The sequence below is a fragment of the Nannospalax galili genome, unplaced genomic scaffold (assembly GCF_000622305.1).
Source record: "Nannospalax galili isolate Female #2095 unplaced genomic scaffold, S.galili_v1.0 scaffold363, whole genome shotgun sequence".
NCBI lineage: Eukaryota > Metazoa > Chordata > Mammalia > Rodentia > Spalacidae > Nannospalax > Nannospalax galili.
The window spans coordinates 1,435,544-1,457,349 of NW_008351176.1; the positions used below are offsets into that span (position 1 = coordinate 1,435,544).

At 42.3% G+C, this 21,806-nt stretch overlaps 1 protein-coding gene across 5 annotated transcripts in view; it reads left to right on the forward strand.

Annotated features, from left to right (window-relative positions):
• The window catches only part of Rffl (ring finger and FYVE like domain containing E3 ubiquitin protein ligase), a 71,301-nt gene that overhangs the window by 13,407 nt on the left and 36,088 nt on the right, over positions 1-21,806 (forward strand). For 4 of the 5 annotated variants that reach the window (XM_029553567.1, XM_029553568.1, XM_008848151.3 and 1 more), the window contains exon 1: positions 9,178-9,305. The exons of the other annotated variant lie outside the window; for it this stretch is intronic. In XM_029553567.1, coding sequence (XP_029409427.1) covers positions 9,209-9,305 — 97 coding nt within the window. In that variant the 5' untranslated portion in view covers positions 9,178-9,208. Of the gene's footprint in view, positions 1-9,177; positions 9,306-21,806 lie in introns of those variants that run through there. 5 annotated transcript variants of the gene reach the window in all.

The following is a 21,806-nucleotide window of genomic DNA, read 5'->3' on the forward strand; positions in this document are numbered from 1 at the left end:
AATTTTTTTTAATTCCAAAGAGAGGCAATTTTTAACACACTTTTCCAGAAATAACTTGAAGCAGGTTACATAGAAATATATATGCAATCAAGTTTAAGTTGGGAAAAATAGGAATAAGAAATCAAAGACTAAAGGGTTTCCAACATGGGGTCAGCTTTGGTAGAATAATGAAGGTTTCCATTAACTCTGTTCTTTTATTTTTGGAAAATCCTAACTAATTTATTGGGCTTGCTAACAGAGCATAGGGTGGGGGCTTATTTACAGAAGAGTGGGCACTCTCCCCCCATTTACAGCTACACTGGAAAGTCTACACTCAAATATAGATCCTGTGACTTCCCCACAGCTAAGGCGTTCTTGGCTTATATATCCTTAGCCCCTCCCCCACATGCAGCTAAGGTTGACTGATTGAGTGGGAGGGGTAACTGGCTCCCCTCAACTCCTTGATGAGTGTGGGAAGGAGGTGTGACTATAGCTTCTAGGTAACACTCCACCCCTTCCTCCTGCTCTTACATCCTTCCACCAACCTCTTCTGCAAAAGTCCCTGAGCCTTGGAGGGGCGATAGGTGTAGGATGATCTTCTTCCCATTGTGGCAAGGCGGCACTGAACTTTGGGGTCTCTGCATCATCTGTTTTGAAAAGTGTTCAACATCATTAGTAATTAGGGAAATGTAAATTAAATGGGCTGTTGGCCCATTTCAGTGGGATTCCATCATTATAAAAACACAGACAGGGGCTGGAGAGATGGCTCAGCGGTTAAGAACACTGGTTGTTCTTGAAGAAGACCAGGGTTCGACTCCTAGCACCCACATGGCAGCTAACGGCTGTCTGTAACTCCAGTCTTAGGGGTTCTGACAGCCTCTTCTGACCTCCGTGGGCACTGCATGACACAGGTGCACTTACCTACATGCAGGCAATACATGCATACACATAAAATAAAAATAATAAATAAAATTAAAAAAAAAAACAATAAGAAGCAAGAACATCTAAACAGTGGCTGCTATAATAACTTAGGGCCATAAACACAAATACTTGCATTATATCCATCTAACAAAACAATTGCAGTGGCTTCCCCACTGGGGTTTATATCCTCCCCTGCCACAGGGGGTTGGCCTGATCTACAGTACCAGATGTGTGTTCCACCTCTAGGAGTGGGCATTATATCCAGTCGAAAATTTGCTGGTTGTACATACACTAGAAGTGCCACTATTGCACCAGCAGGAACATCTTGTTTGGCATGTTGATACTGCAGCACGTGAGGTCCATAGTTGAGCAGAATTATAGGGGACAGTTCTCCCCCAGTCATCTGCATGTCGCCTTCTGGCATTATGAAAGCCACCCATCCAGTGGCAGAGAGTTTCCATCTTTGTCCAAGCATAATTTCTTCCTGTCTCGTGCTTGTCTTCAGCAATAGGGTTTTACCGTCCACTTCCAGTGTACAACTGACACTATTGGCAATGGCCTTTATTGTTTTGGGGATCTCTAGTGTCCCGCAGGCCAACAGTTCCTAGGGGACAACTCACCTCTGGCACTAGGATTTTCATTTAACAGCTGTATGGCTTTCTTCCATCCCTGTATGGTTCCTTCTGTGCTTAAGGCCTTTTTAAAAACTGTCTCAATTTTTTCCCCTTTATTCCCATAGTTCTTCGTATAGCCTTCCTTTCCCTCTTCCCCTTTACCCGCTTTTTGTATATTTCTCCCTTAGTAACACCTTTATCCTACTATTCTCTCAGATTCCTTCTTTCCCTTTACCTCCCTGGTTCCCTTCCACAAATCAGGGAAACCATAAATCTTTTGATTTTCTGAGTCTGTGTTACTTCACTTAGTATAACAGTTTCTAGATTCATCCATTTACCTACAAATTTCATTATTTCATCTTTCTTTACTGCTGAGTAGAACTCCATTGTATAAATGTACCACATTTTTGTTAAACACTCAACTTAGGTTGCTTCCATCTCTTAGCTATTGTGAAAAGAGCAGCAACAAACTTGGTTGTGCAAGTGTCTCTGCAATAGGGTGAGTTCTTTGGGTATATACCAAGGAATGGTATAACCAGGTCATATGGTAGTTTTTAAAAAGTTCTCCACACTGCTTTCCATAGGGGTTGAACAAGTTTGCAATCCCACCAGCAGAGAATGAGCATTCCCCTTTCTCCATATCCTCACCAACATTTGGTATTATTTGTTCTCTTGATCTTAGCCAGACTGACTGGGGTAAGGTGACATCTTAAAATGGTTTTAATTTGTATTTCCCTAATTACTAAAGTTGTTGAACACTTTTTAAGATGTTTCTTAGCCATCTTTTATTTCTTCCTTTGAGAACTCTGTTTAGATGTTAGCCCATCTTTTAATTGGGTCATTTGTTTTCTTGGTTCTTTGTTTTTTGAGTTCATTATATATTCTGGATGTTATACCTCATAAGATGGGTCACTGGTAAAGATTTTTTTCTCACTCTGTCGGCTTTCTCTTCACTTTCTTGATTTTTTTTTTTTTTTTTTTTTTTTTTTTTTTTTTTTTTTTAAAAAAAAAAAAAAAGAGGACGATAAGTGATTGTCGGCCTTAATTCCTGAGCAACTGGTATCCAATTCAGAAAGTCCTTTCCTACACCTATATCTTGTAGGTTACTGCCAATGTTTTCTTCTGATAGTTTCAGAGTTTTGAGTTTCACATTGAGGTCTTTGATCCATTTGGAGTTGACTTTTGTGCAAGGTGAAAAATGATCTAATTTCATTCTTCTGCAGGTGGAGATCCAGTTTTGCCAGCACCATTTGCAGATCCACCTGCATCTCCCTCCCAAGTGCTGGGATTAAAGGTGTGTCCCACCCAGGCAGGTCTCTGTGAGTTCAATGCCAGCCTGGTCTACATAGTGAGTTCCAGGCCAGCTGGGGCTTTTTTAAAAGCGCTGGGTCAGAGTTCTTTCCTGTAACCCTTGTTGTTTGTTCTCTTATAAAAGGAATGGCAGAGGTATGTTTTTAGAAAAATTAAAGTTTTTATTTTGTATTACATTTTAATTAAAAATTTTTTTATTTTTTTTTTAAATTTTCTGTGTATGCATGTATTGCCTGCATGTAGATAAGTGCACCCATGTCGTGCAATGCTCACGGAGGTCAGAAGAGGCTGTCAGATCCCCTGGGACTGGAGTTACAGACAGTTGTTAGCTGCTATGTGGGTGTTGGGATTCGAACCCAGGCCTTCTGCAAGAACAACCAGTGTTCTTAACCTCTAAGCCATCTCTCCAGCCCATCAAGGTTTTATTTTTTAAACTGATACACGAGAACATAAAATTGTGCATATTTATGGGGTGCTGTGATATACATTGTGATATACATGTATACATTGTGACCCCGGTCAGTCAGGTGAAACATATCTATCTTCTTAAACATCATTTCTTCATGGGAAAAACACTCAAACTCTTCTAGCTTTTTGAAATACGTAGTGTATTATATTATCATTATGTCTAGTCACCAAGCCTCTTACTTCTGTCTAACTGCTGTTTAGTACCCATCTATCAACCTCCTCATCTCTCCTTCCCTTAACGTCTAAGGGCCTAAAGAAGATAAGTTTTATTCATTGTTACATGGGTTTGGGTTGAAATAAGGCTGCAGCTTTATTTGCCAGTAAATCAGGAGACTCCTGGATGTTAGAATGTATATCCACTTTATTATAAATAATGTATCATTTTATGATGATAGCTCTTGCTGAACCTTGGGGGAAGTGGGAGCTGTGAGCACAGTCATCTTCAGAGAATGTGTGGTCCTCTGGGTATTGTTTACTCATCAACTGCTTAGTCAGATGGAATGTTTTCTTAATGCTACCAAAATGCACAGTTCACTCTATTTTGAAATCATTTCTTCGGTCTTCTCCCCCTCTTCCATTACTCTGATTACTTTGATGTGACATTCAAGCTGTACAGTTGTATCCTTTTATTTCCATAGCCTACAGAAGCCAGTTTGATGATTAACTGCAAGGGAACAGGTAATTGTATCTACCTGGCTAGAAATCGCACTTAAAGATGACATCCACATTGACAAAGGCCTCCTAGACTTGGGGATGTGAACAAAGATAACTCAGTTCTTTGGTATTTTTAGTGGAAACCAGGATGAAAGTTTTGGAAGTTTGGCTTAATGGAGATAAGGCATGTACATTAGGGGGTGGCGAGTTTGTGAATATGTGTGTATATTTGGGGAGGAGAAGAATCCAAAGTATTAGTAAAGAATTAATGAATTCAGACAGTCTACCATTGAGTTTTGAGAAGAGGGTTCCAGGGGTTAGACAAGTAATAGGACATGAACCCAATTGTCACTTCATAATGCAGGCAGTAGAGTTGTTTGGGTGATGGGATTTGATGATGGGGCTTCTTCCTTGCCCTTTTTGTGTATTAGCAGCTCAGGAAGAAAACTAAGACATAGCCCTGTGTAGAAAATTACATCCGTCAAATGGCTCTAAGGTTTCCATCACCAAGTTTCTGAAATGAGCTGCCCAAGACAGAAATTTGAGCATGTTGCTGACTTCTTTTCTCCTGGTCCTGTCATCAGGTCCTCAGACTGTCTTGACAGCTTCGAGTTCTTTTGTTGCTGCATGCTTGCTACTTTTTCAGTTTTTCTAGGAATTTAGTATTTCATTGTGCCTGAGATAGGCAGTTGCTAGTCTCGATATTGAATACCTTTCCTGAGCTATGAAGTATTAGACAGTAGTGGATAATAAAGTACCCACAACTACATTATAGAACAGGTTCTGGTGACTGTACCAGGGGGACAGACTGGGGTGGCATGCCCTCATTCTGCTCAGGGTTGTTTGCCGCATAGTGCCGAGAAGCAGGTTGAGCCTCAGCTGGGCCAATTCCTGTATCTGAATATGAAAGTGGCTCGTTAACGATTAAAGGGACCTCCTAGTCCTTCTGGCCCCAAGATGGAATGATCTCTGCCATGGCGACAGCATCTTTCTCCCAGGAGAGGCCATTTTATACAGCAGGTTTGTGCTTCCAAATGCTACAGAGAGCTGCGCTGGCCGATACTGTGGCGATAGGTTGACATCTGGGCACTCTCAAGACATATGAGCTGTATAGCATCCCATGGTTTGAATTTCTGGGAAAACTGCCTCATCAGGAAGTCAAAAGCCTCAACTTTGGACCTGTCCCTATGGGGGAGGTTTCTACCTTTGTTTCATTTGACTGTTCCGTGAGGTCAAGTGAACTTTAATTTTCACGCTATAAAAATTCCATTAAGTCCCTTGTACTGTATCCCAGGTGTGAAAATGTCTCAGTGCAACAAGACTGCTGGTGACAGTTAAGGTCCTTAATAGTAGTTAGGATAATTGTCTTTGGAGATTTGAGAAAAATAATGGCCCAACCAAGAAAATAATAACAGTTCACTGACATTCTTTGTGGTTCTTGATGGGTAAGAACAAGGACCTGCTCATTGTGACTACTGTTCATGGTAGTCTTTGAAAAAAAAAAAGTACTTCATTTTACTCCAAACAGTGCTTTGGGAAAATAGTTGTAACCTGCTTCTCAAAGGACCATCCCAGGCTGTCTGCATCCAAACCACTTGGGAGAGGGAGGTATTTATTTAAAAGTCCCATTCTGGGGCCTCTTCACTTCTGTTAATTTAGAGTGTCTGAAGGACTGGGATGGGAAATTATCGGTTTCTGTGAGCATCCTTGTTGGTTCTTAAGCAGCCCTAGAGTTGATTCTTGACTATCCTAAAGTTTACTTCATTTTTCCTGCTTAATTTCTGTAATTTGTCAGATGATAGATATTTGCATGGCACCCATATTATTTTTCTTAAACAGTAGGTACTCTTGTTTATAAAAGGGCAGCAGAGATAATAGCCTTCACATCAAAGTTTAGAATTTGGCAATGCTCCTAATTATCAACAAGAGAGACAGCCACTTGTACCTGGAAATTTGGTTTATTGATTCACTTTCAGAAAAAGGATACACATGTAAGATTAATTTTATTAAGAAGAAATGCACTGGATGTGTGGTAGCACATGCCTATAATCTCGGCTTTCAGAAGACTGAGAGAGAAAGATCATGAGTTTGAGGCCAGTGTGGACCTCAAACATATAATACCCTGTATCCAAAAAAAAAATCAAAAACTGCTAAAATTAAAGATGACTGCTTTGTGATCCTTGTTCCCCCCTTGCTCCACTTGCACTTTCCTCCCTGGATATGTGGTCTTCCCAGTCCTTTTTGCATAGACTTGTTAATTTTGATGGATTTGGAAGCCTAAAGAATCTCGAGGAATGAATATTTTAATTTTTTTGTTGTTAATAGTGTGTGTAATATTAAGGTCTATTGCAGAAAAATGTCATTACATACTTAGTCCAAGTAAAACAATGTATGTGAGTATATGCAATTTTAAAAACTTTAAATTTTGTGTGTGTGTGTGTGTGTGTGTGTGTGTGTGTGTGACGGGGGCAGATCAGACAACAATGTTTTGGGAGTTAGTTCTTTCCTCTACCTTGTTTTGAGGCAGGATCTTTCTATCTGTCCAAACTACTCCAGGCTAACTGGCCCACATGCTTCCAGCTGATTCTCCTTTCTGTTTTCTATCTTGCCTCCCATCACACTTTAGGAGTGCTGAGAGTATAGGCACATGCCACAGCACCCTGGTTTTTACTTGGGTTCTAGGAATAGAACTCAGCTTTTGGATTGCAAGGCAGCACGTTTACCCACTGAACATCTCCCTGGCCCCTATTTTTGTTTTGAGACAGGGTCACATGCTGGCCTACAACTCACTGTGTAGCCCAAGTTGTCCTCAAACTCATGGCAGTCTTGTTTCAGCCTCTTAAGTGCTGGGATTATAGGCATGACCTAGTACACCTAGCCTATTTATTTCTGTATATGTACATATATACATTGTAAGCTCAAAAAACAGACTTCCACAAACAGCAACAACAACAAAATAAACAAACAAAAAAGCAACAGCAAAACAACTACAAATAGCTTTGGGTTGTAAATTGCATTTTAAAACTGAAAGAACTTAATGGCAGAGCCAATGTTTTTTTCCTTATTTCTTATGTAGCCTCATGGTCTCATAATTCTTACATAATCTCATAAAACCTCAAGTGCTCGAAGCCATTAGTTCAAATTTAATATGTTTTATAAGCTCCAAATGTCCAATCCTTACCTTTCCAGTCCAAAAGAAGGATCTAGGAGGGGGTATGTCTATATTTTAGAAAAACAGATAAAACCATCAGAATCCCAGAGAGGCAGAGGATAACCCTTAACAGCTGGGTGTCTTGGCAGAGTGAAAAGTTCAGATGCTTCTGGTGCTGGAGTAGCTCTTGGTGTAATTCACATTGACTTCCAGTATACTACACTGTCTGGATTTTCTCTACCCTTAGAGTTTACCAATATAGAAGGGACCAGGAGCTTTTCTAATAATATCGTTTTTTGGTGGGTTTTTTGTGTATTCCTCCCCCCTCAAAGGAGGCTCTATATTTGAACCTGGAGAATTGTTTCATATTAGAATGTTTGTGACTTATCAACTACAGAAATATTTCCTAAAGTGAGGCCCATGAGATAATGGTTGTCTACTGCCATAAAGAGGCTTTTATCACTGGAAAAGGACTAATTAACACACACAACAGGGGAACTTTCTTTAAACACTGCCACTTTCTGAATAGGAAACACTGAAGGGAAGAAAACAAGGAACATTTATAATACTTTATAAAAGCCCACAGTGGCTGTCCTATTGGAATAATAATAGTTATGGAGAATTGTGTGCCTGGGGTAAAGGACTTCAAAACAGCCCCCCTCCCCCCAAAAAACTAGTCCCTTGGAAAGGAGTAGAGTTAAGTAGCATAGTTTTAAAAACCCAAATTCTGTCTGCATGTACATTTTAATTAACTTGACTTGCTGTTGACTGACAGGCTGGGTTGGCAGCTCCATCCAGAATTCATGCCATCTGAGACCTACTTTGAAAGATGGAGGAGGCCAGGTGTGGTGGCCTTGAATGTCCTTACTGGTGGGCATTGAGGGCAGCACTCACATGTCTTGATCAAGTAACAGAAGGGTCTGGTGTGAACTGTAACTTTTTTCTTGTCAAAACACCTAGACTACAAGGACTTGATCTTTTGTTTTCTTTATGTAACATCAATGCCAATTCTAACCTATCAAGGAAAAATTCAATAATAATGAATAACTCTTGATGAGCCAGTCATTCTCAAATTGATTTTTTAATAAGCAGGCTAATAAGTGTGAATTGATATACATTCAGGGATTTTGCTTTTTTTTTAAAAAAAAAATATTTTTTATTATTTTTATATGTATGAGTGTATTGCCTACATGTAGGTAACTGCACCCATGTTGTGTAATGCCGGCTATTGGATCCCCTAGAACTGGAGTTATGGACCGTTGTTAGCTGCCATGTGGGTGCTGGGATTCGAACCCCGGTCTTCTGCAAGAACAACCAGTGTTCTTAATAGCCGAACCATCTCTCCAGCCCCAGATTTTGCTTTTAAAGAGCAAGTGTTTAGGCGATGCTTACAGCCTTCTGTGTTCCTTAAGCATCCCGAAGGTATGTTGATGGCTGATTTAGCTTTAGCATAAGGGTGTGGCAGCTGGTAGAAAGACAGGGAAGGAAGGGAAAAAGAGGGTGGGAGGGCAGGAGGAAAGAAAAAGAATCAGCCTTGCAGCACTTCTGCCTTAATGAGAGAAGTCCAGTTGTCTAAGGAGTAGAGAGGTAAATAAGCTGAGTGTCAAAGAGAAGTGAGCCTGGTTAGAACTGATAAAAATTCACCAGCTAGTAGTGACTGAGCCAGTTCCCCCAGTCTACTGACCCAAGCATTCCAATTTGTAAATACAAAGCAACTCTGGGTCACCCTCCTGGGAAAATCTTCAGAGCTGTGAGCCTGCTACCTGCAACAGTCTGCTGTGGGGAGCTCTAGGCTGTGCTCAGATGAAATTTCAGAAACTGGCCCTCGAGCAAGTTTCTAGGTAAGGGCTCTAGCAGCAGGGAATAAGCTTTACCTACCCCCAGTTATCAGCCCTTGACTTAAAGCAATCAATGGGGTGCCTCATCTTTGCTAGGCTGCAGTTGATTACAGCTGCTCAGGCTGGGTTGTATGGGAAATGGAGTTTTGCTAGCGTGAGTCAGCACTGTCCTGGGTAAACGGTGAGTTCTGTTGCAATCTTGCTTACCAAAGACACGTCCCCAGGCGGCACCATTCACTGTGCCTGAAAGCCGCTGCTGTTGGCCCCCTGAGATGATCTCATCGGAACATGGCTTCAGCGACCTCAGCCGTAGCTTCTGCTGGCAGCTTGCTGGCAGCTGTGGCAGTGTTTTGAAACAGGCAAAAACAGGTAACCCCCAGACAGTTTTGGTTTCCTTAAGCCAGACTAAGCTGGGGGTGGAAACTGGGAAAATCAGTCTTCAGAAGTGAGCCAAGGCTTCTCAGTTTGGGAGTCTTAAAGTCTACCCTTCTGTTCTTTGAAGGGGTCCTTGAGGGAGTTTCCTTTCTTTTGGGATCTGGGTGTTTTAGGCCTAAGTAGCCCATCGATTTATGAGCCTTACAGAAGTCAAGCGTGGTACATATACAGCTTTACTCACTTTGTTTTCCTGGGGTTTTCTTTTGTGCCTTGTGAGAAACAGTTTGATCAAGCTAAACCATGGTGAAAGTGAAGGCAGACACTTGCTTACCTTCCAGTAACTGACTACTGAATTGCATTGTTTTAGTGACTTTGCGCCCAGCCTCCTTTCTGTGGGATTATGAAGAACTCACTCCTCTCATCCTGCTTCTATTCAGGTTCCTGCCTATCCCCCTCCTGTTACTTATCTCTAAACTTTAGCTCTTAGCGGACAGCTTGTCCGCTCCCTCCTTCCCTCCCTCCCTCCCTCTTGCTTCTCACACTTAGAAAGATGATCGGTGTTCTTTCACTTCAGGCTTTGTACACATGAGCCTTCTCTGAAACACCTGGCCAGCTGATCTTAGTCTAGAAGTCACTACTTCGGCAAAGCAGCTTCTGCCTTTTCTAGGATGGCTGAAGCTCCATTCATAGGGTGTGTGATATATGTCCAACCACAGGATGGAAGTATCGGACTCTGGTTTGTATATGGTACTTAGTTCTCAGTAAAGGTAGAATGAGGAAGGTAGCTGTGTTAAGAGCAAAAAAGGTCTCATAGAAATTCTAGTGGGGGGCTGGAGAGATGGCTTAGTGGTTAAGAACACTGGTTGTTCTTGCAGAAGACCTGGGTTTGAATCCCAGCACCCACATGGCGGCTAACAACTGTCCGTAACTTCAGTTCCAGAGGATCCAACAGCCTTTTCTGTCCTCCTTGGGCATTGCACGACATGGGTGCACTTACCTACATGCAAGCAATACACTCATACACATAAAATTAAAAAAACCACTGCTGAGCCATCTCTCCAGCCCCTTAAATAAAATATTTTTTTTAATGTTTAAAAAAGAAATTCTAGTGGGCAATTAAGTTTCTGCAGCATGTCATAACTTTTGGGGTGCTACCATATGTCGGACTGTATGAAATTAGATTATAGAAAAATGAGTCATCATGGCTTAGAAATAAATCTTTTGTTAGACACAAATGACATTCGATTTTGGTTCCTTCATTCTTGAGAGGATAATCAAAGATTATTAAAAGGTTGAAAAATAGGTCTTACATGTTTAAAAAAAAAGATGTTAGCTTAGAGAAGGAAAAGCTAAGAGGATAGCTTGATTATTTTCCTCAAGCACAAGTATAGATGCCAGAGGGCTTTTGATTAATTGTTCTTCATGTACTTCAGAGATTTTAGAGGAAATGGGCTTAAATTGAAGGAGTAATTTTGATGAATAAGAGGAAGAATTTTTTTGATCATCAAATTTAGGAAACATTTGAATGACTGCTACAGAGAGATTTGAGTTTTGGACTGCTCCGTTTAACTATTACCCTGTGTCTTAGTTACTTTCTATTGCTGTGATAAAACACTAACCAGAAACACATTGGGGAGGAAAGTGTTTATTTTACCTTATAGCTTACAGTTCATCGTGGGGGGAAGCCAGAGCAGGAACCTGGAGGCAGGAACTAAAGCAGAGACCGCTGCTTACTGACTTGCTCCTCTGGCATGTGTTCAGCCTGCTTTTATACAACCCAAGGTGCCCATGGGTGGCACCACCAGCAGTGAACTGGACTCTTCCATATCACTGAATAATCAAGAAAATGCCTTATAAACATGCCATAATCCAGGCCCGGTGTGTTAGTGCACACCTTTAATCCCAGCACTCTCTGAGTCAGCCTGGTCTATATAGTAAGTTCCAGGCTAGTTGGGGCTATAGGGAGACCCTGTCTCAAAAAAGACCAAAAAAAGTAAAACAACGCATACATGCCATAGGCCAGTCCAATAGAGACAGTGCCCCAAATGAGGTATGTCAAGTTGACAACTGAAGCTATCCTGTATAATTAATTACCTCAGAGCTTTTGGTAGCATAACATGACAACATGTCATTGCTAATGATATGTGAGTCTGTGGTTCAGGGAAAGACGACACATTGCTTTGTTTCTCTTGATGCTGGTTGGGTGAGAGAATCCAATTTGGCCTCACTCACCCGTTTGGGTGTTGTGCTAGCTGTTGGCTGGGACTTGTTGGTTCTCCTCCACGAACTCTTTCTCTTTCCTGGTCTCATCATTATTGAACAAGATCAAACTCCTGAGTCATAATGGAATCTACAGGGCCAATATGTTTAGACTGGTCTCTTTTGTCCCACTCTTGGCCAAATGTAACTGAGATTCAACAGACTAGGACATAGACTCCACCTCTGGAAGGGTAAAATGTTGAAGTCACCCTACAAAGGACCTCCTGCAGTATGGTTGGGATTATTACTGCCAATTTCAAAACAGTTTACCTACTGACCTTAGAGGCTTTTCATGAGAGAATAATCAATGTGTTTATTGAATGGGTAGTTGGGCATATGATTCACAAACTTGGTACATCAGTCATCTGGGAGTTTTTTTATAAGCTCAGACACCTAGGTCCCAGACATGTGACTCAGCGTCTCCCCGGGGGCGTTGGCTTGTAAGAGACTCTGTCCTCTCAGGTAACTACAGAAGCATGTATGGGGGTGGGGGATTGGTCCAGATAGGAGAAGCATGTGAGGTAGAATGGTAAGTGCCTTAAGACAGGCCAGCTGGTTGGTCTTCTGCTTCCCGGATGTGGCTAACCCCTCTGCCTGCCATGCTCTTCCCTCCACTCTTTCTTCTGTAAGTTATATCTCATTAAATCAGCACATCATCAGAGCTGTGTTTCTTACTTAACTCATTTTTTTCTCTCATGGTGTCTAGTGCTTTTCCTTAATAGCATGTTTTAGTCAATAATTAAATACTTGTGAGATGATTTGACTGATGTGTAATATACAAGAATGTTTTTTTCCCTCTTTCTAACATAGTGCCTCTCTTCATAAGAGACTCTCAGTGTCTGTTAAATGAATAACTGGTTGATTGAATACATGTATGCATAAAGTGGTATCTGAATTCAGTTTCAAAAGGTGATTAGGATTTTGGATGGGTAGAACAAGTGAATAATAAATTCATTGTTTGGAAGTCTAAAGTGTGGATCATATTGCTTTCAGAAGATGAAAGAACTGGTTTGGAAAAGTTGAAAGGTTTAGTTTTTAGTGTACTTAGTATGCTCCATTTGAGTTATAGATAGCAGGCCTTTAGAAACAGAGTACTAAAACTGAGGTGAGAGTGATGTCGGGGAGAGTATTATGGAGTGTATTCTCTCAACAAGTACGAAGAGCCCCTGCTGTGTGCCAGACAACTATTTACAGGGAAAGTGTGCTGAAGGCTGACTGATAAAGAGCCTCCCTTGAACAGAGCTGGGGAGAATGTTCCAGCTAGAAAAGGAGCCACAGATGTCTAGGCCTGGGGGCAATAAAATTATCTTTTGAGAAATTGAAAGCAGGGTGATAGAAGGCTAGAGCGGGTGAATGAGGGGGCAGAGAGGCATGAGTTAAGTGGAAAGACAGGCAGAACACTATCACATGGGGTCTTTGTGGGCTATATAGAGACCCTTGACTTTATTCAAAAGCATGATGGGAAACCACTGAAGGTTTTGAAACAGGAAAGATAAGTAGTAGTTTATTTTTTTTATATTTTTTAAATTTTATTTTATGTGTTTGAAGTATTGCATGTATATAAGTGCACTCTTGTCATGCAGTGCTCGAGAAGGTCAGAAGAAGGCATTGGATCCCCTGGAACTGGAGTTATTGATGGTTGTCAGTCACCATGTGGCTGCTGGGAATTGAACCAGGTCCTTTGCAAGAACAGCCAGTGTTCTTAACCATTGAGCCATCTCTCCAGCCCTGAAGTTTTTTTGTTTGTTTTTAAGAAATGTTTACTGTGATCAGTATAGAGAACAGAGTGGCTCTCTTTAGCTATTTTTTTTTCATTGCTGTTACAAAACACTTGACAGAAAACAACATAAGGGAAGAAGGATTTCTTGAGACTTGTAGTTTAAGAGGCTACAGTCCATCACGGCAGGGAAGGCAGGGCAGAGTTCATGATGGCTGGAGCATACAGCTAGGACTCCACATCTGGGAGAACCAGGGAGCAGACAGCAGGTGTGTTGGTACTCCTTTCCCTTTTTATTCAGTCTGAGGTCCCAGCTCATGGGATTGTGCTGTCCACATGTAGAGTAGGTCTTCTCTTTTTAGTAAAGCGTCTCCAGAAATATCTCAAAGATAGACACACCCAGAGGTGTTTTTTAAGTGATCCCAGATCTCTCACCAAGTTGCCAATTACCTCTGGAGAAGAAGGGACAGGGAGGAAGTGTTTGGTCTCCATCTGGAGAGCTAGAGGCAGAAGGGCAGGGTGTAACAGTACATAGTTACAGGACATATTTAAAAAGCAAACCAGTAGGGCGTAGTTGTACAGGACTTTAGCCCCAGTACACGGGAGGCAGAGGCAGGCAGATCTCTGTGAGATTGAGGCCAGCCTAGTCTACATAGTGAGTACCAGGCCAGCTGCTGGGGCTACAGGGAGACCCTGTCTCAAAAAGATCCCCCCAAAAAAGCAAACCAAGGACTGCAGAGATGGCAAAGGTGGTTAAGAGCACTGGCTGCTCTTGCACTGGGGGTTCAGTCAACTATGTCTTGGATTCGTTATCTGCAAAATGGGTATTTCCTCATAACATTTTAACATGTTTCATGTAGAACTGATGAGATTAAATGGAAAATTATGAGAAAGCTTTAAATTAGTGAAAAGAGAAAAGACTAAGGTAATGAGTGTTTTGAGTAAAACAGACCTGAGGTCAAATTCTAGTTTTATCACTTAACTAGTATGACCTCAGGAAAGTTATGTTTCCTAGTCCCATTCTCTGTCTATAAGATAGGGGTCGGGAGAAGAGCATACAGCCCACTAGGCTTGTTGATTCTGACCATAACTCCTCATCTCTTCTTTAATATCTTAAAAAGGAAAAAATTAAGTCAGGCATGTGGCCCATGCCATTAATCCCAGCAGAGGCAGGTGGATCTTTGTAAGATGGAGACCAGCCTGGTCTATACAGCGAGTTCCAGCCCAGCTGGGGCTACAGGGAGTCCCTGTTTCTAAAAAGAAAAGAAAAGAAAAGAAAACATGCAGTGTTTGCCTCCATCTGGCTTATTTCACTTGATGTGGTGATGATACAGGAAAGAAACAAGGTTCCCCCAAGAGGATCCTTAGTCTCATTCAGAAAAGGATTTAAGAATGAACCCAAACACAGGCTTTATAACAATTTTATTAGAGTTTAAGGAAAAATTCTCTGGGCAAACAAGCCATAAATCTCAACAGTTGCCTTGAGGAGGAGAATAGAGAGGAGAAGGAAAAAAAGCTATGAAGCCATGCTGGTTTAGAGCCCTCATGGAAGTCAGGCACCACTCATGGGAGACTAGTAACCTTATGGCAGAGAGGGGAAGGGAACTTTAGAGAAAAAGGTACAGAAACTGAAAATGTTGGGGCAGCCACAAGCCATAAGGAAAGCATGGCTGGAAAAGAGATATAAAGAAGAAAAGGGTCTGCCTTCCGGCTACATCTCCTTCTTCTTCTTTTTTTTTTTTTTTTTTCGTATTTTTTGAGACAGGGTCTTCTTGTAACTCCAGCTGTCTGGAACTCACTATGTAGACCAGACTGGCCTCAAACTCACAAAGATTTGCCTGCCTCTGCCTCCCAAGTTCTGGGATTAAAGGCATGTGCCACCACACCTAGCATCTTCTTTTTTAAATATTTTATTATTTTATGTGTATGAGTTATGCCTACATGTAGGTAAGTGCCTACAGAGGACAGAAGAGGCTGTCGGATCCCCTGGAACTGGAGTTATGGACAGTTGTTAGCTGCCATGTGGGTGCTGGGATTCGAACCCAGGTCTTTTGCAAGAACAGTCAGTGTTAAGAACCACTTAACCATTTGCCATCTCTGCAGTCCTTGGTTTGCTTTTTTGGGGGGATCTTTTTGAGACAGGGTCTCCCTGTAGCCCCAGCAGCTGGCCTGGTACTCACTATGTAGACTAGGCTGGCCTCAATCTCACAGAGATCTGCCTGCCTCTGCCTCCCGTGTACTGGGGCTAAAGTCCTGTACAACTACGCCCTACTGGTTTGCTTAACCACTGAGCCATCTCTCCAGCCCCCTGGCTGCATCTTCTAATCACATTCTTCTGGTGGCCACGGCTTCTTCTCCTTCCATCCACCACAGTCCTCTGTATGCTTGTCTCGGTCCCTCATCATATCTTCTCTCAAGACTTTCAGAATCAAGCGAAGCTATTATTCCCTCATGGATTCAGATGAAAACTGGTAACAAAATCGGGTACAATTCCAAGAGAAGACACTGGAGGAGAACCAAGCTGGGTCTGTGAGGATTCATACACGATGGTACAACTGACTGTTTAAGTCATGGTCATCATTAGGCCTACCAAATGGAACTGAAAGTTTTAACCTGGAGACTTGGTCATATTAAGAATCTAATTTGTGAGTGGGACGTGGTGGAGCATGCCTGTAGTCCCAGCACTTGGGAGGCAGAGGCAGGCGGACCTCTGTGAGTTCAAGGCCAGCCTGGTCTACATAGTTCGAGGACAGCTGGGGCTGCAGAAAGACCCTGTCTCCAAAAGGCCAAAAAAAAAAAAACCAAAAAAGAATCTAATTTGCTTTCTTATCTGCTTTTGCATGAGCCAATTGATTGGTTCAGTAATAAATATGTAGAACCTTCAAAAAAAAAAAAAAAAACGGAAGCCAGGTGTAGTGGCATATACCTTTAGTTTCAGCAGATCTCAGCAGGATCTCTGGGAGCCCAGCCTGATCTACATAGTGAGACTCTTATCTCAGAAAACAAAAACAAAAAACAAAGAAGAAAAGGAGAGGGTACACAGATTTATGAAGAGCCCATGTCTGTGACTGACCAGGTCCACAAAGCGGTAGAGATTCTGAACAGGAAAGTTCATCATTTCATTAACACGCTAGGTATTTTACCTATCCCTTCAGCATTATTTAAGGTGAACCGATCCTCGGTCCTATGACCAGCAAAACCGTAAAGTTGGGTCTTTATCCAGGCCAGAGATTTTATTCTCCTGATCAGCTTTCTTCCTGTGGGCTTTTTGCTACATAACAGTCATCTCCTGCTCCATACATTCTCCCAGTTCTCTGAGCAATCCTTCTGAAAAGTAGGCACAGTTATCCTTAATATACAAGTGTGGAAATTGGTAAGGGCTGAACTGGTATTTAAGCCCGAGACCTTCTGACTCTAGGGAGTGTACAGACCTTTAGGAGTGTACGTACCTGGATACCTCTGGCTGCTGTTCCATTTAAGCTCTTTGTTACACCAAAAAGAAAATGATGTCCCACCTTCCTCCAGTAGCTCTCTATTTTGGGCAGTTTTGAAATCAAAACACACCCCCACCATTTTCCTAGATCTTTCCAAGTTTTTTTTTTGACTACTCTTTGATGTGGTCACATTCTTTGTTTAAACATATTAATACCATCTTCTAAGCCTATTTGTCCCTTTGTTTAGAAGTTACTCTTAACTCTTTGAAGGCAATTTATATAATATGCACACTCACTCTGGTTCCAATCCAACTATTTAGTTTAGCTGTGATTCTTAGGATTGCTAGCAATGATTGTTAAGCCCCCCTCCTCCCCGCCAATGTCTCAGATCAGACGTGCCGTACTTACTTGTCCTTGATCTGCTCAGGTGCCTTTGTCTCTCTGTTCTGTTCATGACTTAGAATGCCATCCTTCCTATGAAGTCTCCTTTGTCTGGTCTATCACTGGGCCCACACCCTCCTGAGTGTCATGGAGGAAAAGTCTCTTTTGTATCACATTAATGGCACAGTACATTTTCTGCTTTTTATTTCAGAGTCTGTGTACATGCCTTGATCTCACTGAGCAGATCTGCATGCTGACCTTTATATTCTCCCTTGGTGTCCACTCAGTTCCCTGCACACAGTAGGCATTGTGTGTCAAGCTGAAGGAATGGATGAACGAACGGAACTTCAGATGGATGTTTCTGCCCTCTGACTTACATTTCTCCCCTGTGTTTTGTCCTTTCCCATTCTCTTTGCCTTTCTAAGAAGTGTGCCATCATTTCCCTTCACTGACTCAGACCCTTACCTTTACCACTCCCTTTTCTTACCCAGATTTTGCCTCATTCTTTCCCCTGTTAAGTCTCTGTGTGGGTGTGCCACGTACTGCTGATCAGCTCTCCTCTATTCTCTATGTCTCTCTTCTCCATGAATCATATATGACTAGTGTGGGAATGAAGTGTTGATAATGGTAAGATCATAATAAAAAGACTGTGTATGAAGAACAGTCCTTAAAGTTTGTTAGTTTGTTGCTTTCAAGTGAGAAATTTTCTGACCTATATTGAAAGGGAATAGGAGAAAAACTTGGGTCCTAGATGGAGGCATGTCATATTTACATTATGGGATGTGGGATGTCAGGGGTATCATATTTAATCAAAGAAATCTTGCAGGAGGCCAGGAGCTTCCACTAACTGCTCATTTTGAATTCCTGATTTTTTTTCTCCAGCTGGAGGAAATTAGAGATTGTAGCCCAACCCTTCTATTTTCCAGATGAGGAAACAAACCCTAAGATACTAAATGGCTTGTCTATAAAAGCGAGGATGTTTGTGCCCAGTGTTTGCTCCTAACACGGAATGTGGCCTGGGGAACCTCCAGGGCTTGGAAAGCAATGGAGTTGGGCCAGACCTAGTGTGAGTTACTAAGACTGCTGCAGGGTTCTATAGGAGACTTCACAGTTAGCAGGTTGGGTTCTGGGCAGTGAGTACCACAGGGATTCTGAACTAGCTTGGGCACTCCTGGGGATCTGCTCTGTGAAGAGCAGCTGACGGAAATCTGTTTCTTCTGCATCTGAAAAGGGCCAAGGTTTAATTATAAAAACATTTCTAACTTTTGTGGCTCTTTCCCTCATATTCCAAGTTTTTTTTTTTTGGGGGGGGTGTTCTTTTTGAGACAGGGTCTCTCTGTAGCCCCAGCTGTCCTAGAACTCACTATGTAGACCAGGCTGGCCTTGAACTCACAAAGATCCGCCTGCCTCTGCCTCCCGAGTGCTGGGATTAAAGGCGTGTGCCACCACGCCCGACCATATTCCAAGTTTTTGGCTTCATTTCCTTATCTCAGTCTCAGCACCATTTATGCTAAGCTTTCTTTTTGCTTGGTGCAGGGCAGCTGTCAGTATGGAGCATGGGAAACCCAGAAAGTGCCTCAGAGATTCAGGATCAATCATGTTGAGTGCTTGCGAGGCAAATCTTTGACCTAAGATAGTAATGGATTTACTGTCCAGTTAGCCAGTTGTCAGAGATATGAAAGGTTACCTGTTTGTCAAAGTCTGATGTTGGAGGGCTGTAGAGATGGCTCAGCAGTTAAGAGCTCTGGCTGCTTTTGCAGAGGATTGGCATTTGGTTTCTAGCACCCATGTGGCAGCTAACCAGCATCCTAACTCCACTTCCAAGGGAATCTGATGCCCTGGGTGCACTTAGACACATGCAAGCAATATACTCATACATAAAATAAAAATAATAAATGTTAAATAAAAAGTTTGATGTTGAGCTAAGGAGCAGCAATGTAGAGATTAGACAACCCAAAACAGGAAGTCAGGTTCTAACAGGATATGCTTGTCTTTACTGCAACTGCAACTTGTGGTTAAAGACAAGACATCTAACCCCCGTGTGGTGGTGGACACCTGTAATCCCAGCACTCAGGAGGCTGGGGGAGGAGGATCTTAAATTCAAGGCCAAGTTAAAACTTCTAATGTTGGAGCCTGCCCGAAGAAGTCTCTGTTTCTGGTTTGAAAAGAAGTTAACGTAACTAGTCATTTAGTGCATGTATCAGTTGCTTTTCTCACTGTGATGATCAGACACCTCACAAGAAGCAGCTTAGGGAAGGAAAGGCATATTTTGGCTTACACTTTGAGGGGACACTGTCTACCATGGCAAGAAAGGCATGGTGGTGGGTGGGAGGAGTGGCCGGTCACATTGCATCTATAGACAGAAGCAAAGGGTGGGAGGGTAGGGGTTGACTGGCTATAAAACCTCAAACACACCTAATGACTGACTTCCCCTAGTGGACCTCCACTTCCTAAAAGTTCTACAACTTTCCAAAACAGAGCCATCACCTGGGGACCAAGTGTTCAAACACATGAACCTGTGGGGGACATTTCACATTCAACCACAATACTGCTCTTGCTTCTATACATAGCAAATCCTTCTGGGGCCCTGTCTCGGTCATGGTGTTTTTTCTAGCCTACACCATATTGCATCCATATGGTTTATAGAAGGAAAGTATTGAACTGACTGCTGCTGACGTGTTACTTTTGGTAGGTGCAGGATTCAGTTTCTGCTTAGCTATTTTTAATAACAATAGGAAATTTTAGCCCATAATTCACCAGCCTTTTAAGAGGTTCCTTTTGTTGGACTCCAGGATTTCTAGCACACCTTTTCCGTGTTTTCTGTCTATGGTAGTTTATAAATTACTCTGGGGCCTTTGTGAAGGTTTTTCAGTCTTTGAATTGAAAATTTCCCTGCATACTGGAGGTTGGATCTAATACTAGCTGCTCAATTGTTTCACCCGTTGGCAAGTCTCTGGAGAAGCTATTAAATAAGTAATTTGCTTGGGGTCACTCAGCTGGTAAACAGTCTCAACAGCCCCTATTTTCTGAGCCCCCTCCCTTTTTCATTGCTTCCTACTGTGAAATCTGCTTTATTGCCTTCATTAGGGGACCAGATTTGCTATGGGATAGCCACCTGCAGGGAGTCACCTTGCAATCTTTATAGATTATTGAAAGTACTTGAGTTATTTCAAAACTGGTCCCTTCTGCTGGTCTGAAGCCATAATATGGGCCAGGTAAAGGTCCTCTTTTAAATTATCATTTGAATGAGAAATACATTTTTGTTTTCCTAAGTCACTAGGACCGTTGGCTGCTGAGGCGGCAGGAACCTCTAGGAGCACTCCTTCATGAACACACTTGCAAAGTTGTCTCTTGGAGAATTGTTTGGAGAAACTTAAGAAACAGCTAAGGTCACTGAGACACTGTGAGTCTTTCAGGCACTTAGAGTAATCTTGGTTCATTTTATTGAATCAAGCATGCTCACAAGCATTCCTTCATGCCTTCTAGGTAAGGATGCTAACGTGTGTGTGCATGTGTTCATACCATGTCCTAGCCATGTTGCAAAGAAGTCTGTGTGTCCTTCCACTTTGTAATTCTCTGAACAAATGGGTAAAGAGAAAAAGGGGTGAAAAGAGGGCAGGGCTGGTGACTTTGCAAGTGAACGTAGTGAGGACACAGCTTCCTCGCATTCAGCACTGGGGTCTTTTTTCTTGACACTATGAAGGGGTAGTGAATAGGAGTGACTATGCTTTGTTGTGGGATAGAGGCAGAGTAAAACCTAAACACCAGATTAAGCACAGGTGTTCTTTGCAAGGGGCGACTACTGTAGAATTGCAAAGTTGTCGGTTTCTTTTTTTTTTTTTTTTTTTTTTCTCCCCCCTTCCACCAGGCTGGCCTTGAACTCACAGAGATCTGCCTGCCTCTACCTCCTGAGTGCTGGGATTAAAGGCATGCGCTGCACTGGCAGCTAGAACTAAACATCTCCATTCACTTCTGCTTCTTGGGATGGATTCTGGGCATATCGCATCCTGGCTGGAGCAGAAAACATTACAGAAAGTCAGCACAATTTCCAGATTGAGATCAAACATCAAACCAAGCTAAAGGTCTGTGGGAGAAAGAAGGCGCTAGGTTGAATTCCCCCTGCATTTATCACAGACTCCCATCTGGCTGCAATGCAGTGCCAGCAGTTACGGCGCTCCAGGTGGGGGCTGCAGGTGAAGATGTTCTTCCCAGAATCTGGGAGGGAAGGGTTGAAGCACTCAGAAGTTCTGAATTGTCTGACCTGTGATGGAGAGTGGGGTGGAGTCAAGAAATGTAACTGCCTGGCCTGCAAGGCAGACTAGCCACTTCTGACTGGCTTCAGGGAAATTCTTCAAGGGATGCTTTACTGATGTGGTGCAAAAAGCTTGGGACCATGTAACCTCTTGGTGAGCATTAGAATGAACCCGATTTAAGGCTTTGGCATGTCTAAAGAAAATAAAAAACAGATAAGGGGACTTTGTCTTCTGACAAAAAAACCTTGAAAAGCCAGATATGGTGGCATGTACTGGGCTAAGGTGAGAGAATGGCTTAAGCCCATGTGTTCAGGACCAGCCTGGGCAACATAAAGTCCTCCCAGAAAACAAAAACAAAAAACTTTAAAAAAAAACAAAACTCGCTAGGCGTGGTGGTGCACGCCTTTAATCCCAGCACTCAGGAGGCAGAGGCAGGCGGATCTCTGAGTTC